Source organism: Orycteropus afer, unplaced genomic scaffold (genome assembly GCF_000298275.1).
Source record: "Orycteropus afer afer isolate SDZICR_OR568_19922 unplaced genomic scaffold, OryAfe1.0 scaffold00090, whole genome shotgun sequence".
NCBI classification, from domain to species: domain Eukaryota; kingdom Metazoa; phylum Chordata; class Mammalia; order Tubulidentata; family Orycteropodidae; genus Orycteropus; species Orycteropus afer.
The window spans coordinates 5,860,967-5,879,682 of NW_006921677.1; the positions used below are offsets into that span (position 1 = coordinate 5,860,967).

At 41.7% G+C, this 18,716-nt stretch overlaps 1 protein-coding gene across 1 annotated transcript in view; it reads left to right on the forward strand.

Annotated features, from left to right (window-relative positions):
- The first annotated feature begins 8,477 nt into the window (after nucleotides 1-8,477).
- The window catches only part of NRP1 (neuropilin 1), a 195,789-nt gene continuing 185,550 nt past the window's right edge, over nucleotides 8,478-18,716 (forward strand). The window contains exons 1-2 of the mRNA XM_007942452.1: nucleotides 8,478-8,550; nucleotides 12,077-12,251. Of these exons, the coding sequence (XP_007940643.1) occupies nucleotides 8,478-8,550; nucleotides 12,077-12,251 (248 nt within the window). The remainder of the gene's footprint in view (nucleotides 8,551-12,076; nucleotides 12,252-18,716) is intronic.

An 18,716-nucleotide genomic window follows, 5' to 3' on the forward strand; every position in this document is an offset into this window, starting at 1 on the left:
AACAACAACAACAACAACCCTAAAGAAGTGAGAGCCATGACAAGAACAGGCATATGCACACCCATGTTCATTGCAGCACTATTTACAATAGCCAAAAGATGGAACAATCTAGGTGTCCATGAACTGAGGAATGGATAACCAAACTATGATACACACACATAATGGAATACTATGCAGTGCTAAAGAATAATGTAGAATCTGCAAAACACTGCGAAACGTGGATGAACTTGGAGGACATTATGCTGAGTAAAATAAGTCAATCACAAAAGGACAAATATCGTATTAGTCCATTATTGTAAAAGTCAAGTGTTCTGGTTACCTAGTGCCACTCTGACAGGAATCATATCACAAATGGGATGGCCTTAACAAACAGGAGTTTATTCTTACAATTTGGAGGCTTTAAGTCCAAGTGCAAAGGTGCCAGGCTCTAAGGGCTGGGTAAAAATCCCTCAACCTTGGAGTCCAGCTCTGCCTCCTGCTCTCGGTCCACTGGAGCTTGAGGTGTTTCTTCACTCAGACAGCTGCTGGCTACTGAGGCTGAGAAGCCCCAAGTTTGACAAGTCAAAAGGCACAGTCCCGATGTTACCAAACCACATGGCAGGCCATTAACTTAAGTCCACTGTAAGTCCCAAGGTCGGCAGAGTATAGCAGGCTGCTAAGCAGTGACACGGCTACATGCAGGGTCCAAGTGTGCCATAGGCTAGAGACCATTCCAAAGGCTTCTCCTTAAATACAGGATGCAGACCACATTCTAAAGGCAGCTACTCAGCTGCTTGTGGTAGATCCCACCATGGAGCTGATTGCTAGTCTCATTATGGGGGATAACTACCACCAGCTGCCCAGCCACTCAATCGGGCCCAGCCCAGTTGACACAGAAACATAACTACCACATCAAGGAAAGGTTTAACTATGGAAGGAAATTTCCTTTGTTACCAGGTTATCAGGGGTGGGAGGGGAGGGGAGGGAACACTGTTAGATAAGTAGAGATAAGTGTTTATTTGGGTGGAAAGAAGGGCAATGTACCAAATGTGAGTGATCAACATGGTGGCATTGAGGAAGAAGAAGACATAGAGCGGTACATGGGAGGTTCAGACAACAAAGATGAACCCATTTGCACATACAGTACTGCATTGTCAGTGAAGGCAAACACGGGTATATGGGTGGATAGATGGATGGACAGGCTGAACTAGTAGGTATGTCTAGGGAGCGGGGAGTGTACCCAAGACCATGTATAGAATTGGCAGACAGTAGTCATGTAAGTTTATTTGTATGATCTGAATTCCCAGGTGCATAGTAGAGCTGACAAGGGGCAAGTTTGTAGTCACTTCTTGGTCACAACCAGCTACCCAGAAGGACCAAGTAATTTAACCTGTGGGCTCGGGACCATAGTCACAGGGGACATCAAGGTCAGTTGGCATAACATACTATACAAAACATTGTTCCACCTCCTACTTTGGCGAGTAGCGACTGGGATCTTAAAAGCTTGCAAGCAGCCATCTAGATGCAATGATGGATCTCTCCTCATCCAGAGCAAAGAAGAATGAAGAAAACCAAAGATTCATGGAAATAATTAGTCCTCGTGACTGGTGCACCATTCGATCCTCAGCCTATATGAGTGTGAGACCAGAAGAACTAGATGGTGCCCGCTACCACTGTCAACCACTCAGAGTGGGATCTATGTAGGAGATCCTGGATAGAGAGAGAGAACAAAGTGGAACAAAACTCAAAATCATTTGGGGGAGGGAAAGGGGAGGACCAAGTTTGCTGGTCTGATAGAGCCTGGTGGAACCACTGAGACTGTGGCCCCTAGCTGCCCTTCAGGTCTGGAATTGGCTCCCAGCCAAACAAAAGACAGGCATATGAGTTGAACATTTACCTGAGGTAGATATACCCCTTGGAGAGAACAATCATGGGAGAAGGAAGGCTGTTTGTGCACAGGGAGACAGTTCAGGGGGCAGAAGTGCAAGGAGGGATGGACACAGGGAAGAGGTAACTATGGGGAGGAAGTGGGAGGGGAGCTGTGTCATTGTGGTAAATTGTAGTCAGTGTCATGAGACAAAGTTATGTGAACTGCTGTATGGAAAGTGAATTTGCTCTGTAAATTTTTACCCACATCACAATAAATAAATAAATAAATCCATAAAATCCAAAGTATGACCTTGAGTATATTCCACCTGGATTTAGAGCCCATCTCAAGAACAGATTTGAGGTACTGAACACAAATGACCAAAGACAAGATTAATTGTGAGATGATACCAAAAACATCATACATGAAAAAAGCAAAAAGTCATTAAAAAGACAGGAAAGAAAGGAAAAACCAAAATGTGTATGAGAAAATTTCTGAAATTTTTTCTTGAACATATAATAGCTAAAGTGAATGGAAGAAACAATGAAGTAAATGAGCTAAACAGAAAATCCCAAAAGGTGGCTCAAGAAGCAAAATAAAGTGTTGCAATGAAATATGCAAAGACCTAGAGTTAGAAAACCAACAGGGAAGGACACACTGGGCATTTCTCAAGCTTAAAAAAAAATTGAAGAACAAATTCAAGCCTCTAGTTGCAATATAGGGGCTCTGGTAGCACAGTGCCTAAGGCAATTGACTACTAACCAGAAGGCTGGCAGTTCAAACCCACCAGCTACTCCTCGGAAGGTAGGTTGGGCAATCTACTTCCATAGTCATACTACCTCGGCAACCCAAGGAGGGGTCGCTATGAGTCAGGTCTGACTCCACGGCACATAACAACAACAGTTGCAATATTGGAAGATTCTATGGGCAAACTATTGAAAGATGCAGGAAGCATCCAAAAAAGAAGGAAGGAATACACGGTCACAGTATCCAAAAAATTTGATCCACAATCAACCATTACAAGAGGTAGCATATGATTAAGAACCAATTGTTTTGAGGGAAGAAGTCCAAGCTGCACTGGAGGCATCAGCCAAAATCAATTGGGTAAATTTGCTGCCAAAATGTGAAAAAGCAAAGATGTCATTTTGAGGACTAAAGTAAGCCTGACACAGAACGTGGTGTTTTCAGTCATCTCATATGCCTGCAAAAGCTGGACAATGAATAAGGAGGACTGAAGAAGAATTGATGCCTTTGAATTATGGTGTTGCTGAAGAATACTGAATACATCATGGGCTGCCAGAAGAGCAAACATATTTGTCTTGGATGAAGTACAGCCAGAATGTTTTTTGGAGGTGAGAATGGTGATACACTGTCTCATGTTCTTTGAACATGTTATCAAGAGGGACCAGTCCCTGGAGAAAGACAACATACTTGGTATAGCAGAGAGTCAGTGAAAAAGAGGAAGAATCTCAATGAGATTGATTGACACAGTGGCTACAACAATGGGCTCAAACATATTAACTATTGTGAGAATGGCATGGTAGTGAGTAGTGTTTTGTTCTGTTGTACATGGGGTGACTATAAGTGGGAACCAACTCAATGGCTCTTAACGATAACAACAACAGTGTTGTTAATGGTTTGGTGAGTGTTTTATTGATTACTATGATTTTAATTTTTCTAATTAAAAAGCAATTCAATTAAGACTGAATACTTTGAGATTCTTTGCAACAAATATGAGTGTTCAAATTCTAACTTAATTTCTACCACCAACCAAATGTCTTAAATCCATTAACATGATTTTTTTGGGAAAAAAAAAGGCATTTCTTTCTGCATTTTACTATTGTATATACTGTTATTACAAATACTTTGTGTTATAGTTTCATCTCACTTACTTTTTATTTATTTTTATTTAAAAGCTTCATCTCACTTACTTTGGTCATGTTGTCAGAAGGGACCATTTCCTGGAGAAGGATATCATGCTTGTAAAGTGTAGGATCAGCAAAAAAGGGCAAGGCCCTTTACAAGAAGGATTGACACAGTGGCTGCAATGATGGGCTCAGGTATAGCAAGGATTAAGAGCTCTGGTGGCATAGTGCCTAAGGCATTTGACTACTAACCAGAAGGCTGGTGGTTCAAATCTACTAGCCACTCCTCAGAAGGAAGGTTGGCCAATCTACTTCCATAGAGATATTGCGTCAGAAACCCAAAAGGGCGTCACTATGAGTCAGATCTGACTCAAGGGCAGCACATTGCATTGTTGTTGTTTGCGTTGTGAGGCTGGTGCAGGGCAGGGCGGTGTTTCTTTCTGTTGTACATGGGGTTGCTATGTGTTGGAGCCAACTCCATGGCACCAAACAACAACAACAATAGCTTCATCATAAAATTTTAGATGATTGTCTTTTCTCTAACACTTGAAGAGCTTTCAAGATAACTTTTAAAGGCCAAAAATAAAGTAACATAAAGTAAAGATTCATTGTTTAGTTCCTTCCTTTCTCTGCCAATACAAACTAAGGAGATAGCTGTACATGAGGTCTAAATGACATCTTTATGATAGAGACATGTGACATAAGTGCCATTTTTACCAGAATTATTTTTTAGTTTTTAGATTAACTTAAATTCCAGTTTTTAATCATTTTCCAGTTTCACTTCTTCAAATGTAGTTTAGAGTCTACTAAAAATACATTGTTTTATTGCATTTCTGATGTGTGGTTCTGATATTTGTAAAAACTTGACTAAGACAGACTCGATACAATTTTGAGATACCAAACCGAATCTCCGTACTCATCAACCTGTATTACCATGAAGAAGTTAGTGGCTCAAAGGGTCTTCTGGGTGCAACGGGTCTCACCTTATTTCTGACAAGTTGATGAGAGCTTGATGAAAGAAAGGAACCATTTACCACCCAGTCTGTTCTTAATGGTGGGCCATGGTTCCAGCTTGGCTCTGGGAGATCCAAGACAGGGCCTTATTCCTGGAGTAGCCCCTGAGTGCAAGTCAATGGGACCAAATATTGCTGGCACGGCACTTCAGTATGACATTCTGGGTGTGCAGTCAATGAATCCTCCCTTTGGTGGAAGTGAGTTCCATCTAGTCTTGGGATTTGTGATGTGGGGAAAGAGTGATGTGTTCATGAGACCAAAATAAAAACCCAGGAACACTGCCAAATTCTTCCTCTGTCTATCACTTATTCTTATATAAACGTTGATCTGTCTCGCTTGCTGGGGAATTATGGAAATCTAAAACTGACCCTTTTCAGCACTTAGTAGAATACAAAAGCAGAGGAAAGAGGTTGTTAACAGAGACAATTTGCTCTGCACTAACCCACTAACCGGCAATTATCAATCTGTGTAGTAGGGTTCTATTATCCCGTACTGTATGTGGAAACTAAGGAGTCTAGAAAAGCCTCAAATCAGCTAAGACCAAGATAATCAGTTGCAGAACTTAAATATATTTCCCCCAGAGTATGTATTGCATGCCTTATTAGGTGACTGGAGAAAGGCTGGCAAAAGTGCTCATCTGGTGAGCAAGAAAGGAGACTGCCCTTCTCTGAGCGAACGTTGACAGGCTGCAGGAGCCCTTCCCCCCAGGGGAGGCGTGTGGGAGCCGAGGAGCCACTGCCGACAGAGCCCAGAGGTGCGGGTGTGGGACAGTCCCTCCCTAAGTGCACGGTCCGGTGGCTTTATTTGTTGCCCTTGCGAGTCCAAGCTGGGAAATGCACACTCAGCAGGGAAAGGGGAAGAGAATTGGAGGCAGTTTTCTAAAAACAACACAGCTTAAGTCTCCCGCGTGTGCCCCCTAGCTCACCCCTGCCGAAGCTCAGATGGGTCAGAACGGGGTCCCTGGAGCGAGTTTCGCAGCCGGAGTGCCAATAGGAAGAAGGTGACTCTAGGATCCCCCGGACGCTGGTTCCCTTTCTCTGTCAACAAGCCAGGTCCCAAGAGCTGCCGCTCTGAGCCCTGGACTAAAGTGTCTCGGGGTTCCCCCAAATCTGATGATGATGCTGACCCCGCGCAGCTAGGGACTAAGACTGGCGGGGCTAAATCCAGTAAAGAGAGGAAGGCGGGGAGGCGGGCGACGAGCAGAAGTCGTAGCCAAGCACCCGGGCTTCTTCTGCAGAGCGCTCTCGCTCCCGAGGGCTCTGAGCTGGGCGCGGCTTTCCCTCTCGCCTCCTCCCTCCCGCCACTGCCTGGCTTGAGGCGCAGAGCTAGCTGCTCACGCGCCCTGGCACAGCCCCCTACCGCTCGACCCTAGCTTTTGACTCCAGTGTCATTTCCCCACACCATACCTCCTTAAGCGCCCAGGGGTCAGCGACCCGAAAAAGTGGAAACTAGAAAGAGAAAGGAGGCCCTCTGGAGACAGAGTTGGTTTGCGGAGCGGGGCTCTGTTTCAAGATTAGTGGTTGGCGCTTCACGGACGCCTATAGGGTGAGAGGAAAGGCTTGAAGAGAGAAAAGTGGCAAGGACTTGGCGTGACCAATGAATGCAGGCGCCAGGGGCTGCGCCTCAGCGTGGGCACGGTGCCCGCCTGCACCCTGAAGGGCGCGCGTCACCTCGCCCAGCCCCAATCCCCGACTGTGAAACCCTTGCCTCGGACCGGCACCCTTAGGGCTGCCTCTCTCTCTGGCCTCCTCTAGTTCTTTTGCCAAAACCTTTGACCAGAGTCTCCTTGCCAACGTTCCGAAATCTCTTTTGCCAGCTCTTTGTGCCAGGTAGAAATAAGGCTCTGATTTGGAGGTGCGTAAATAAACGCCAATTCCCAGATGCGAGAGTGATTTTTCACCTTGCCCACGAACTCCTGAGGGGGTAGTCCGCGGGCACTGACCCGGTAAATGGCTGGATCCGTGACTGAAATCTGTTTCTCTGAAATGTCCTTGCTATTCATATCCGAAGACGCAATTCAACAGCAGTTCTCTGGAAGCCCTTGGGAGATGGAACTGGGGAGCATCCAGCGACAGCGAGGACGCGTCTCCCTGCGGAGGTGGGGGTGGGCAGAAAGCTAATAGGATTGGCGTGCACAATTACCTGTTGCCGGGAGCCAGCACTTCGAGGCCCCTACCAAGTCCCCTTTTCCACCTCTTTCGTTCTCTCTTCTTCCTCCCCCGGGATGCAGAGAAGCGGGGGCCACTGGATCCCTAATTTCCAAATCACCCAGCACCTTGGCTCGGGGACGCGGGGGATGGGCAGAGTTGGAAAGCGGCTGCCCCCTAGCTGGAAGGCGTTTCATATCGCACCCTGTGGACGTGGTTTCTACCCCTAAGGAGAAGTCTCCAAATCTTGGGGAACAATGGAGCCCTACGGCACACTGTGGGCACCCTGGCGCTCTGGCAACTAAGTAGCCGCAGGCTCTGATGTTGGAGCAGGAGACCTTGTTCGGCTGCAGCCTGGCCTCGCACACTCGCGCGGTTTGTTTGATTCGGCTGTACGTGGCACTGACACTACTGTCCCTCTTCCCGGCTTTGCGCTTTGCGGTGCGTCTCCCACTGCAGCTGGGCTTTCCACGTCTGGTCTGCCAGCCTTGACCTGGAGTGCCCAAGAGGCGCCTGGCTTCCCCCTGCCACGGGTCCCGGGCTGGCCAGGTGGGGAATGAGAAGGGGCTGGCACCCAGGATCCTTGGCCCGGCTTGGCGCGGACAAGCCGCGCGCCAATCCAGCACTGGGATTTGGAGTTGCAAGAAGCCACCGCCACCTCCCGTGCACACATCGCTTCTCGGCAGCGGGAACCTCGCTGCCCTGCAGCCTCCCAGTCTCTCACTCCGGGGTGCAGAAGCTAGGCACACCGCGGTAGGCTAGCCCTATGCTGCCATTAACACTGACCCCTATTCTCGTGCGCGCGCGCGCACACAGACACACACACACACACACACACACACACACACACACACGCCCTCCGCGCAGATCCACAACGCCTTCCTTCTCGTGGAGATCACTATAGGGACTCCGAGAGAGACAGACAAACGGACGGACAGGGAAAGCATAGTATGAGAAACTTGTTCCTCCCTGTCTCCTGTCAGGCAATTACTGGCGAGCTCGTGCCTGGAGAGGGGAGGGAGGAAGCGAGGGAAGGGCTCAAGAAGGGGAGGGGGAGGACGGAAGAAGGTGGGGGAGGCGAGGGTGCAGTTGGTGAAACTCCTGTCTCCTGCTCATCTTTTCATTGCTTGCTCCTCTCGTTCCCGCAGACACTCCGGACCTCCCCGGGGCGCCAGCTCCTCGGCTCCGACGGGTCCAGAGACAATCCGGATTTTTTTTTCCTCTTTCTGGAAATTGGCTTGGGTGTGCGTTTCCCTACCTCACTCCTCCCTCTCCCAGCCCCCACTTTTTTTTTTTTTTTTTGAGACATGGCTCAGACAGCGGCTCCTGGAAGAGGAACAAGTGTGGGAAAAGGGAGAGGAAACCGGAGCTAAATGACAGGATGCAGGCGACTTGAGACACAAAAAGAGAAGCGTTTCTCTCGGATCAAGGCATTGCCTCGCTGCTTCCCTTTCTCCAAGACGGGCTGGAGGATTATTGTACAGCTCTGAACCCAATTGGAGCGCTTTGGATTTTTTTTTTTTTTTTTTAGATTACTCCCTTTGCTGTATTTTCCCTCCAAGAACTCATTCTCCCGCATCTGCCTGGGGATTCGGAGAAGGGAGAATGGAGAGGGGACTGCCGCTCCTCTGCACAGCACTCACCCTCGCCCTTACCCTGGCCAGCGCTTTTCGCAATGGTAAGTGACAGGCAGAGGCGCGTCTGACAGCGCCGTGCCCCGGAGCACCCTGGCTGCGGGCGTCCAGCCGGGCTCTGCCTCCAACCCCAGCAACCGGACTCATGCAGAGCTACTAAGAATGAACTGGGAAGAGGCCTCCGCCCGGGCGAAGGAAAGTTTTATCCGGGCGCAGAAATCAGGAAATCAAAGCAATCGGTTTATAGCAGGATTGTTTCAAGTCTCTGGCTCCCCACCCTGAAGTTGGCTGTTTGGTAGTAGGGGTTTTCCTATATCTATCCTAAGACAGAACTGCCTACCTTCCCAGATCAGCACACCAATTATCTTAATAATGTTTCCTCCCAAAGGCAATTAGATGAGCCTCCCTTTCAAAAATCTGATGGCAGTTAAAAGTTAATGAACAGTTTACCAGGAGAACTTCCTGGTTCTCTTGCAGCTCCTCCAACTATTTCCTCTGGCGAGTGGGTGCCTGCAAAAGATAGCGGTTTGTTGGTTGATGGAACCCCCGCCCTTGCCTTTGTAAATCGTCCGTAATCCGTCTGGAGTTTGAATGAAAGTTGCGTAGTGTCAATAAAGGAATCTGATATGTACAGTGTAAGTCACCAGGATATCTGGAAATCCCTGACCTAGTGGCAGCTTCCACTTTGCTTTTCAAACTACTCACTGTTAAGTAAATGAAAGACTGTGCTGGGGTATAAACAGTACAATGTAACATAAATAATGTGTTTTAAAACGTGTTCTGATTGTCGGCATGTTTTCCTTCCCCTGAAAAGTGAAGGCAAGGTATGAAATTATCTTTACAGTAAGTCTTCAGCAATGATTATTAGCTAATTACCAAATATTTACTTTTGTCTGACTTAGACTTCAATCAAAGTAATTAGAAGAGAGCATCCACTACTACTTTCTGTGGTATATTGTTTTAATAAGAGACTTCAAGTGGAGGAGTTCATACCAAGAAGAATTTAAATCACATCTTTATGATGGAAGTTAATCTCTTTAATACGTTTTCTAGAGGTTTTGTGATTTAAGCAGTAGATTTCCCCAACAGAGCTACCAAGTAATGTTGCAGAAGATATGCTTGGAAGTAAAACACACTCAGAGGAAAATTGTGAATGTGGAGTTCAATTTATTAATGAACCTGAGTTGGTGTCATCTTTGTATAATCTGGCAGGAAATGAAATAATTTTATCCTCCAATTGAAAGGACACAAATGGTTAGGCTCTAGAAATTACATTAACCCACTCTCTGCCCTCTACAACTCCTGAGATTAAACAAGTAGGGGAGGATTCACAGGGTGGATTTGAAAGCTAATATAAAAAGCTCTCAGACTTTAGATGGTACATTTCATGAATACACGTGTGTGTGTGTGTGTGTGTACACACATGATATCTTGCTTAACAGGTATGTAGGGAATGCTGGAAACCTGAGCTTCAATAAGTGAGTTCTACTAGTTACAGCCACGTTGCTTTGATTGGAGTGACCAGAGCCAGTCAATGTCTCTGTAAGTCAGCAGCCTTCTTAAAGCCATGTCCACCTTCTCTGAGTACCAGTGTCTGCTAAATTAATTCATTAACCTTATTTAGGACTAATGGTCCAGAGTCATTAGAAATTGCTCTTTCTTAATCAACTGTTAGAGAGATTTAACAGAGTCAGGGAGTCTAGCAGTCCACATTATCTTATTACACTGTCACTTTCTTAGAAGTCACAGATTAAAGAGCTCTGGTGTGGTACTGAGTCCACCTAAATGTCTTCTGAAGTGACTCTGTCGAGTGACTGGAAGCAGTGCTGTTTTATTTCACTCCTCAAACAGATGCCAGACTCTGCCATGATGTTTGTACAGAGCTGGAGGAGACTTAATGAGACAGGGTCACTTTCCAAGTTTTTGGCATATTTAAAATCATCCAAGAGTCTCCACAGAATCACAGACCAGAGTCCAATATGATCATTAGCTGAGATTCTGAGCTCTAGTTGCAACACTATTTCTTCTTGGCAAATCTTAACACTTTCAAAAGCCCTGGCAAATGAAACCAGTGTAAGACTACCCCTCTAGTCTAAGAAATACAGAAGTACCCAGCAATTGAGAAAAAAAACAATATAATTTATATTGTCTTCTTTTTAATTTATGGGAACTGATTTCTGTAATGCATGTAGCTCTATGCATTTTTGATGTACACTTCATCTTTCATTTCCATTTGACCTGGTTTTCCTGCAATAAAATTCTGTAGATTTATAAATTCATGCTGAGAGCAAAGAATGCCATTCTCTTTCCACAGGGAATCTATTAGATGCAATATTAAAATCTATATATACACCATTACTGAAAATTGGTGATTGATAGGCTTATGTATTTCACTGCTTTCATACCTGTTCCTCTTACATAGTTTATGCACCAAATTTTTACTGCTCAAAATTAAGCATCAATAATGTGGCATCATTTCAAGCTGAGACTCTCCAGTATGAAATCCATCATAAAAAATGACAATGAGAATCTACTCAGAACAATAAACCAGCCCCAGCAACTGGTCTCTTTGGCTGGCTCTCAGTGAATCACTGCAGCATTTGGGTTTTTTTGAAATGAAGGCTCAAAACTAGTTAACCCACCTTTTCCAGAATGTGAGAATGTGACTCACCATATGTGATACCCAGACCTCACTGTGGGGATTTTCTCCCCAACATTTAGGTAATTAGAATGAATGCTGTGTGGCTATTTATTTTTCTTTCTTCCCCATTGCTTTGATCTGATCTCCAAGCCTGAGCAACTTTACTAAGAGAAGTAAAGCAGAATTATTTCTGCTTCACCAAATATACTTTGTTCTCTGTTGATCTGGATCCCAAGGACAGAGATAACTAAGAATCACTTAGATTTATGGGCAGATAAAACAACAACAAAAAGGGTTGGCTTTAAGCCAATCGAGGTCTGGGAAGACAATCCCCACTGATCAATGACACAGACCAGGCTTATCATCAAAAAGCCACACAAGGGGTCAAACAGCATCTTTTAGTCACCTTCTACTTAGAACTTGCTACTTAATGCGATTACACTTCTTGGGGGATAATTAAGTCTAGCAGAAGCCCCCTGGGGGCCATGTTAACATCAATTGGGGGGATTTAATGTTTTTAATGCTAGAAGACCTTTTTCTTGGGAAGGAACTTTTGGGGGTGGAGAGGAGGTAGGGTGTCCTCTCAGATCTCTGTTGGTCAGACTTCCTGTGCAAATGCTCAAAGATCAAAGATTGGGCCTTGGTAGAGTGTTGCTGTCAGTATCACTTTAAGGACTGTGGAGACCTCTTGGAGTTCCCTTTAAAAAAGTTATGGAATGTTTACTATCTGGCTATATATATACACACACACACACACACACACACACACACATATATATGTATATGTATATATACATATACATACATATATGTGTGTGTGTATGTGTGTATATATATATACACACACACAAATATATATATATATATATATATAAAAGACACAATTGAGTGTAAGGGAAAGGTCAGCTAAAATGTTATTTTTATTGCAGATAAATGTGGTGACACTATAAAAATTGAAAACCCTGGGTATCTTACATCTCCTGGTTATCCTCATTCATACCACCCAAGTGAAAAATGTGAATGGCTGATTCAAGCTCCGAACCCAGGCCAGAGAATTATGATCAACTTCAACCCACACTTCGATTTGGAGGACAGAGACTGCAAGTGAGTGAGAAAGTATTTGAACGGGGCACCACAGCACCATCTAGTGGTCATAAATGTCTATGGGGGAAAAGGCTATGTGTACAATGTGGGGTATAAATGGATCCAGGAGGGATTCCAATCTAGGCCAGATCATATGTCAATGGTATGGAAATTAAATTATGTTAAGTGATTTCTGAGTTCTCCAAACTAGGAATATTCTATTTAAATGTGTAATCTTTCATACTCCTTTTCCTGTTAACACTTTTGGTCTGGGAACACTTTCGTTAAGAAATATATACATGTTTCTTTTTCTTTTTTTTTTCTGGGAAAGTGAAGAACTAGAAACCCAAACTCTTGCTTGAATTTTTTTTTTCTATTAAATATTGTGGGTCACTAACACATTATATCCACAGACAGGGAGGTTGATTTTTTTTTTTTTTAAGCAAATTTGTGGTATATTTCATGATGTAAGAGCTGTTCTTAATGAGTTTTACATGAAAAACACATATTGTTACTGAATAAAAGTAAGGCATATAGGGGTGAATCAGATGAAGCTTTTTTTTACCAACAGTAGTTAATGATTGCAAGAATTCTATGAAAAATTCTATAAACTAGCAATGCACAAATGAATATGATGTCAACTCAAATATGAATCAGTTTTATCCATCTGCTTTAGTTAGCCTATCCCCTTCTATTGCTAAATTGCTAATTATCAAATTACGCCACATTTCATTATCATGAAGACATTCTTACTATTGTTATAGCTGCCATAGAGTTGGCCCCTGAGTCATGGTGATCCCACGTACAATGGGATCAGACCGTTACGATCCATAGGGTATAGTGACAGTCTAAATTATAGTTCCTCACATCATATCAAAGAACTTTGCACTACTATAAAAAGTATGTTTTAACTTTAAATGTAACAATTCCCACCATGTTTGCTCCTGTCTCTTGGACACTAAGCACACCACCTGTCTCCATCTTTTCCTTATCATCCCACTCTGTTAGACTGTACATGGTACAATATCCAGAGAGCTGGACCTGAATATTAATCTTTTTTATTAAAGGAAAATAATCTATTTAAATGTCAATTTTATAGTGTTTCTCAGGGAATGATGAGTTTTCCTGAGTTTTAAAATGGGTAGATTTGATATACTTATGTAAAATGTATATAGGCCACTACTTCTGTTGGGTATATAAACATTATTATGTAGGTATGCTCATTATAAAAAATATTCTTTTTGCATACAAAGAGAATATCTCTTTTAAGGGAGAACAGAATAATATGCTACTGTTCCCACCTGTAGGAAGTATTCAGCAACCTGTTGAGTTGGTGGGGTAAACTAGATTTTCATGGAGAATGTGGAAAATTTTCAGGAAAATGAAGTCCTCTGGTTAATTCAACATTCTGGTTCCTAAAGAACTAGCATAACTCCTTATAAAAAACTAAAACTCCTTGCCATCAAGTCGATTCCGATTCATATTGACTCTACAGAACAGAGTAGAACTGTGCCATAGGGTTGCCAAGGCTGTGATCTTTACAGAAGCAGACTGCCACATCTTTCTGCCCTGAAGCTGCAGGTGGGTTTGAAATGCTCATCTTTCAGTTAGCAACCAAGCGCTTAACCATTGTGCCACTAGGGCTCCTTACTGATGATCAATTTCCAAATAATCAGTATATACTACAATGCAGTATTATTGGGCTGATTCCAATTTAGTTTTTGTTCTGTGATTCAGAAGTGCTTGAGGGCATTATATTGACTTTTTAATCTCATGTGGAAGTTGCCATTAATACAGTATTCTAGTAATTGTTGGAAACGGAATTCACTGCACTTTTTTTTCCCCCCTCAGTGCTCTATATAGTGGTTTTTACAATGTCAGTCACCTAGACAACCTGGAGAACTGTTCTCCACTGCTTTATTTTATTTTACTTTTTGAGAATGCCTAAACTGCTAGGAGATATTTTTATGTGATTATATTGTTCTAAAATATAAGGTGTTATTAGATTTCAATAAAGTCATGTTTACTAACTCCTGATCAGTAAATCATTACCATGTCCACATGTAATATAATAGTTAAAGAATTTAGAGTAGGCACTAGTAGTAGGCAGTGGTGTGCTGGTAAATATTTAACAATTGGTTCTCTTGGGAAGAAGGTAAAATCCTGATGTGTAAATTTGTTGATTTCCATGGTGTCAATGCTCCCACTATGGCCAATTTCAAATACCAAGGTGATGTCACTGTGCATGGAGTAGAGAAGAAATGTGCACAGTTGGGTCTTACGAGCACAGGAGTTTAAGAAGGGAAAAACAATTGAAAGAGTTAGTATATGTAAAGCATTTACAACGGTGTCTGGAACACAGTAAATGCTAAATGCAGTCATTATTTGCCATAGACTGGTATGAGGTAGGATATGATAGGACTGGGAGAGCAGTTTTCCTTAGTTGGATTTTGTTCTTAAGTTTCTCAGGAAAGAAAGAGAGAATTATAATCTACATGAAGAGGCAGTTTCAGTGATATCAACAAGCTTTTCAATGAACTGATATGCCCAAGAAGATTGTTTTTATAGTTATGATCATGATCATGAGATTATTTTCTTTGATAATGCTACTAAGGCAATTTCTTAGTTGTAGGCAACTCAGGGTTTGTTCTCTGTCAAGTTGACATCTCCTGCCCAGCTTTGAAAGGTTGATATATTTAGCCTAATGGAATCAATGGAGATTATGCCAGTAGAAAATGTCTTTGTGCCATATTTTGAAAATTCACTATATAACAATTATTATTATATATAATAATTCATTTTATCAATGAAGCATTCCAAAAAGATATAGGAAGACCAACATAAGACACTGCCTTAGCTGTCTTTCCAAGTGGGCCATATGTAAAAATACTCCTGGTCATTACTGAAAGTTGTCATTGACACTCTACAAATGCGACCCCATTCTTACCTCCTTTTGTTAAGGTTGTGAGCGGAATCCATGACTTTAAATCTGAAGGTGGTGAGAACTCCCTAGAGGAATGGAAAACACCAGAAACTCTTTGAAAACCAGATTCCTAGACTTCAAATGTCTATATTAGTGGCCCCCAAAAACTAGTGTTGTGTTTTGTTTTGTTTTTGTAATTTATGTTAGGCTACTTCCAAAAGTAAATTTGAGGTGCCATAAAACTAGACAGCTGGTAACCTTTTAGTTATCACTGTTAGGAACAAGCTATTGGTCTTAAGATATTTAATACTGTTCACTATTCAGTTGTATTTTCTGCCTAGTGACAGGGAAAAATACTTGTCCTACCTATGCCATAGAGTTACTATTAGGATAAAATGAGATAGTGGATATGAAAATCCTTTAAAAAGTTGAAAGCTCTCCTCAAAATAAGTTGTTATTATATTACTAGGATTTCTTTAACAGTTTAGTCATTGGTAGAACATTTGGAAATAAGAAACTAGATGTATGTCAAGCTAAGGATATTGATCTGGTAATGGGATGATCCACATATAATGCACCAGGCATTTTCTCTTGCAATTGTCAGTATTCAACTGACAGTTTCACTATGTATAGTCAAATTTCATCATGTGAAAGCTCAAGAAATCAATTTTTAGTACATTTACTCATTGAGAAGCATCTTCCAGGTCCACATAAGCCATTTTCTTCTGTAGGCGGTAGGGATGAACAAGTGAGTAAATAGACCAGTCAAATAGTTCTGGTAAGAAAAATATTTTCTATTTTAACTTTTATTATTTTACTTATAAATAGGTTAAAAAAAAAAAGTAACTTCAACAATACACTAAAATGTATACATTCACGTTTTTTCATGTGAGTGGCACCCAGGTTAACTTAGTTCATAAGTAAACCAAGGACCATAGTTTACAAAATGTGTTTCACAGCTGATATCAAAGGGGAGGGTATTTCCTTAGGGGAAATAAATATGTGCATTGTGCCGATAGTTTTAAAATGAATCAGGTTATGTTTATACCATCACTGAGTCAGGATTCGTTACAAGTTGGCATCAAAAACACAATACAATAACTCCCTCAATTGTTTTGTTGAATAAAGGATGGTATCAATTAATAATCACTCAATGGAACAGTAGAGCATGTGTCTTCAGGGCTAACCCTGGGCTAAGATTTCTAGCCAGATATACTGCCGTGTTTTTATTGTTATACGATATGGGAGAGGAGACTAGAGAGTGTTCTGAGAGGAGATGATGGTGTTGAGGGTATGGAAGGAATGATGATTTTTCTTCTTAACACCAGCAAATCCCATGTGTTGGGGAAGTGCAAAAACCCAATTAATAGTAGAAGAGAAAGAAAAAAGTGACCTGCTGAATATTTTTCAGGTACTCTGGGCATTGTAAATGTTTTCCAGTATTGACACTGAGTTAGTTGGTTCTTACTACCCTAAAGTTTCTTTCAGTGGTAAAGCAGACATCTCGAAACACATAAAACTTTATATCTGTATAATAAACAAGAATGTCATTGATACAGTAGTTAGAATTTATGGAACTTTTCCGGTTTCCCAGCAATGCAAACTATCACCATGATAATTTATAATGGTTTGTGACAAATACTGCTGAGCAAAGAGGTGTGTAGTTACATTCAGATCAGATGTCATCATCTGGGGAGCAATAAAAATTTCACAGACATTGGGTTAAAAACCTTAAAAAAAAAATGAATGTGAAGCTTCAGAAAAAGAGTCTTATAAAAGGTGGTAGTGTGGAGGGAGAAGGCCCAGTAGTGGGCTTCTACTGACAAGTTCCTGACTGCAGGGCTTGCTTTGACAGCGCGCTCCTTTATAGGAACTTAACCAAGACTCAAGGCTGGCACAGCAGAGTTCTATGCTGTAGATGATTTATATTCGTAAACTCTTCTTTGTGTAACCAATAATAGGTGCATTTTTTCCTAATTAAATGCATTCAAAGGCAGATTTCAGTCTTATAATGTCACATAAAGTTTAATCACAGTGCAATTATAATTAAGTAGAGATAATATCCAAGTTTTCGGGGTTTTGAAAGAATAAATCATGCATTGTCTCTTTACTTCTACTTTTAAAATTGCCTGAGTCAGTATGAACTTTGAAACACTACTAATCTCACTGATTTTCATAGAATAGAAACTCACTGAATAAAAATAAATCTTCCCTCAAATTCTCAAATCCAATTGTTCTTGTTAAGTTTAATTACTGAATGGCCATTTAGTAGTTGCTTGGCGTGTTTGGAGTGTAAGCTCTCTTTTTGATTTCCTTGAGTGGTATTTTCTGTGTTGAACCTTTCTTTAGTTAAAAGGTTGATATTTTGTTCATCATGGATTTTGTGGCCAAGGTGAGTGCCTTACTTGCACTACCTGAGTCCTAGGCTTGTGTTGTTTTTTTTGTTTTCTTTTCCACTTGCCTTTGAGTTGATTCCAACTGCTGGCAACCCAATGTGTGTCAGAGTAGCACTGTGCTCAGAGAGTTTTCAGTGGCAGATTTTTGGAAGTAGGTAACCAGGTCTTTTTTCCAAGGTACCTCTCGGTGGACTTGAACCTGCAAACTTTCTGTTGGCAGCCAAGCACATTCACCATTTGTAATACTTAGGGGCCCTGGTCTTATGTGTAGACCATTATTTAGACCAAATCAAATACACTAACGTCATCCTTGTTTTATGGAAAACAGTGGATATTTTAAAAAAGCCAAAATATGTCTTTATTTTCTATGTGAAATTTAGATATATATGTATTTTAAGGTGCTCTTGTGGTGCTGTGTTTAAAGTATTGAGCTGCTAACCAAAATGTTGGTGGTTTTGAACCCACCTGCTGCTTTTCAGGAGAAAGATGAAGTACTCTACTTTCATGAAAATTTAAGGCCTTGGAAACTCTCTGGGGCAGTTTTTCCCTATCCTTTGAGTTGGAATCTACTCAAAGGCGCAGTGGGTTTTTTTTTTTTTTTTAATCAATAAGTGTAAAGTTTAATAAAAAATTTTACAAGGTGAACACATCCATGTAACCAACCAAGAAGCAAATATTTCCAGCTTGACAAAACATCCTTATGGCCATTTCCAACCACTAACCTTCCCCCTAAAGATAATTGGTGTCCTGAATTATATGATTCCATTTTTATAAATTTCAATATGATACAAAACTGAGCTATGATATGTCAAAAGTCTATATGTAATATCCTTTGAATATAGACAGTGAAGTGCTTTGAAATGGAAATAGAGAAATGCTTACTGTTCCCTCTCTAATCAAATAGCAGAGATTCACTGAAGCATTTAAAAAATGTTTTTCAGCAGCTACTGTAGAAATATATTTGTTGCAAATTGTACAGTTACGTTAAAATAAACAAAATTTTCAATCTGGTGCCTAGTTTATTTTCAAGGCAAATCCAGGATAATCTTCCTTTGCTTAATTTTTCTAATTTTTTCATTCCTAGTTTTGATTCGGAGTGAGTTCCCAATATCAGCAATGGGAGCAAATCTACCTTCTCTTGCAATTGTCAGTATTCAACTGACAGTT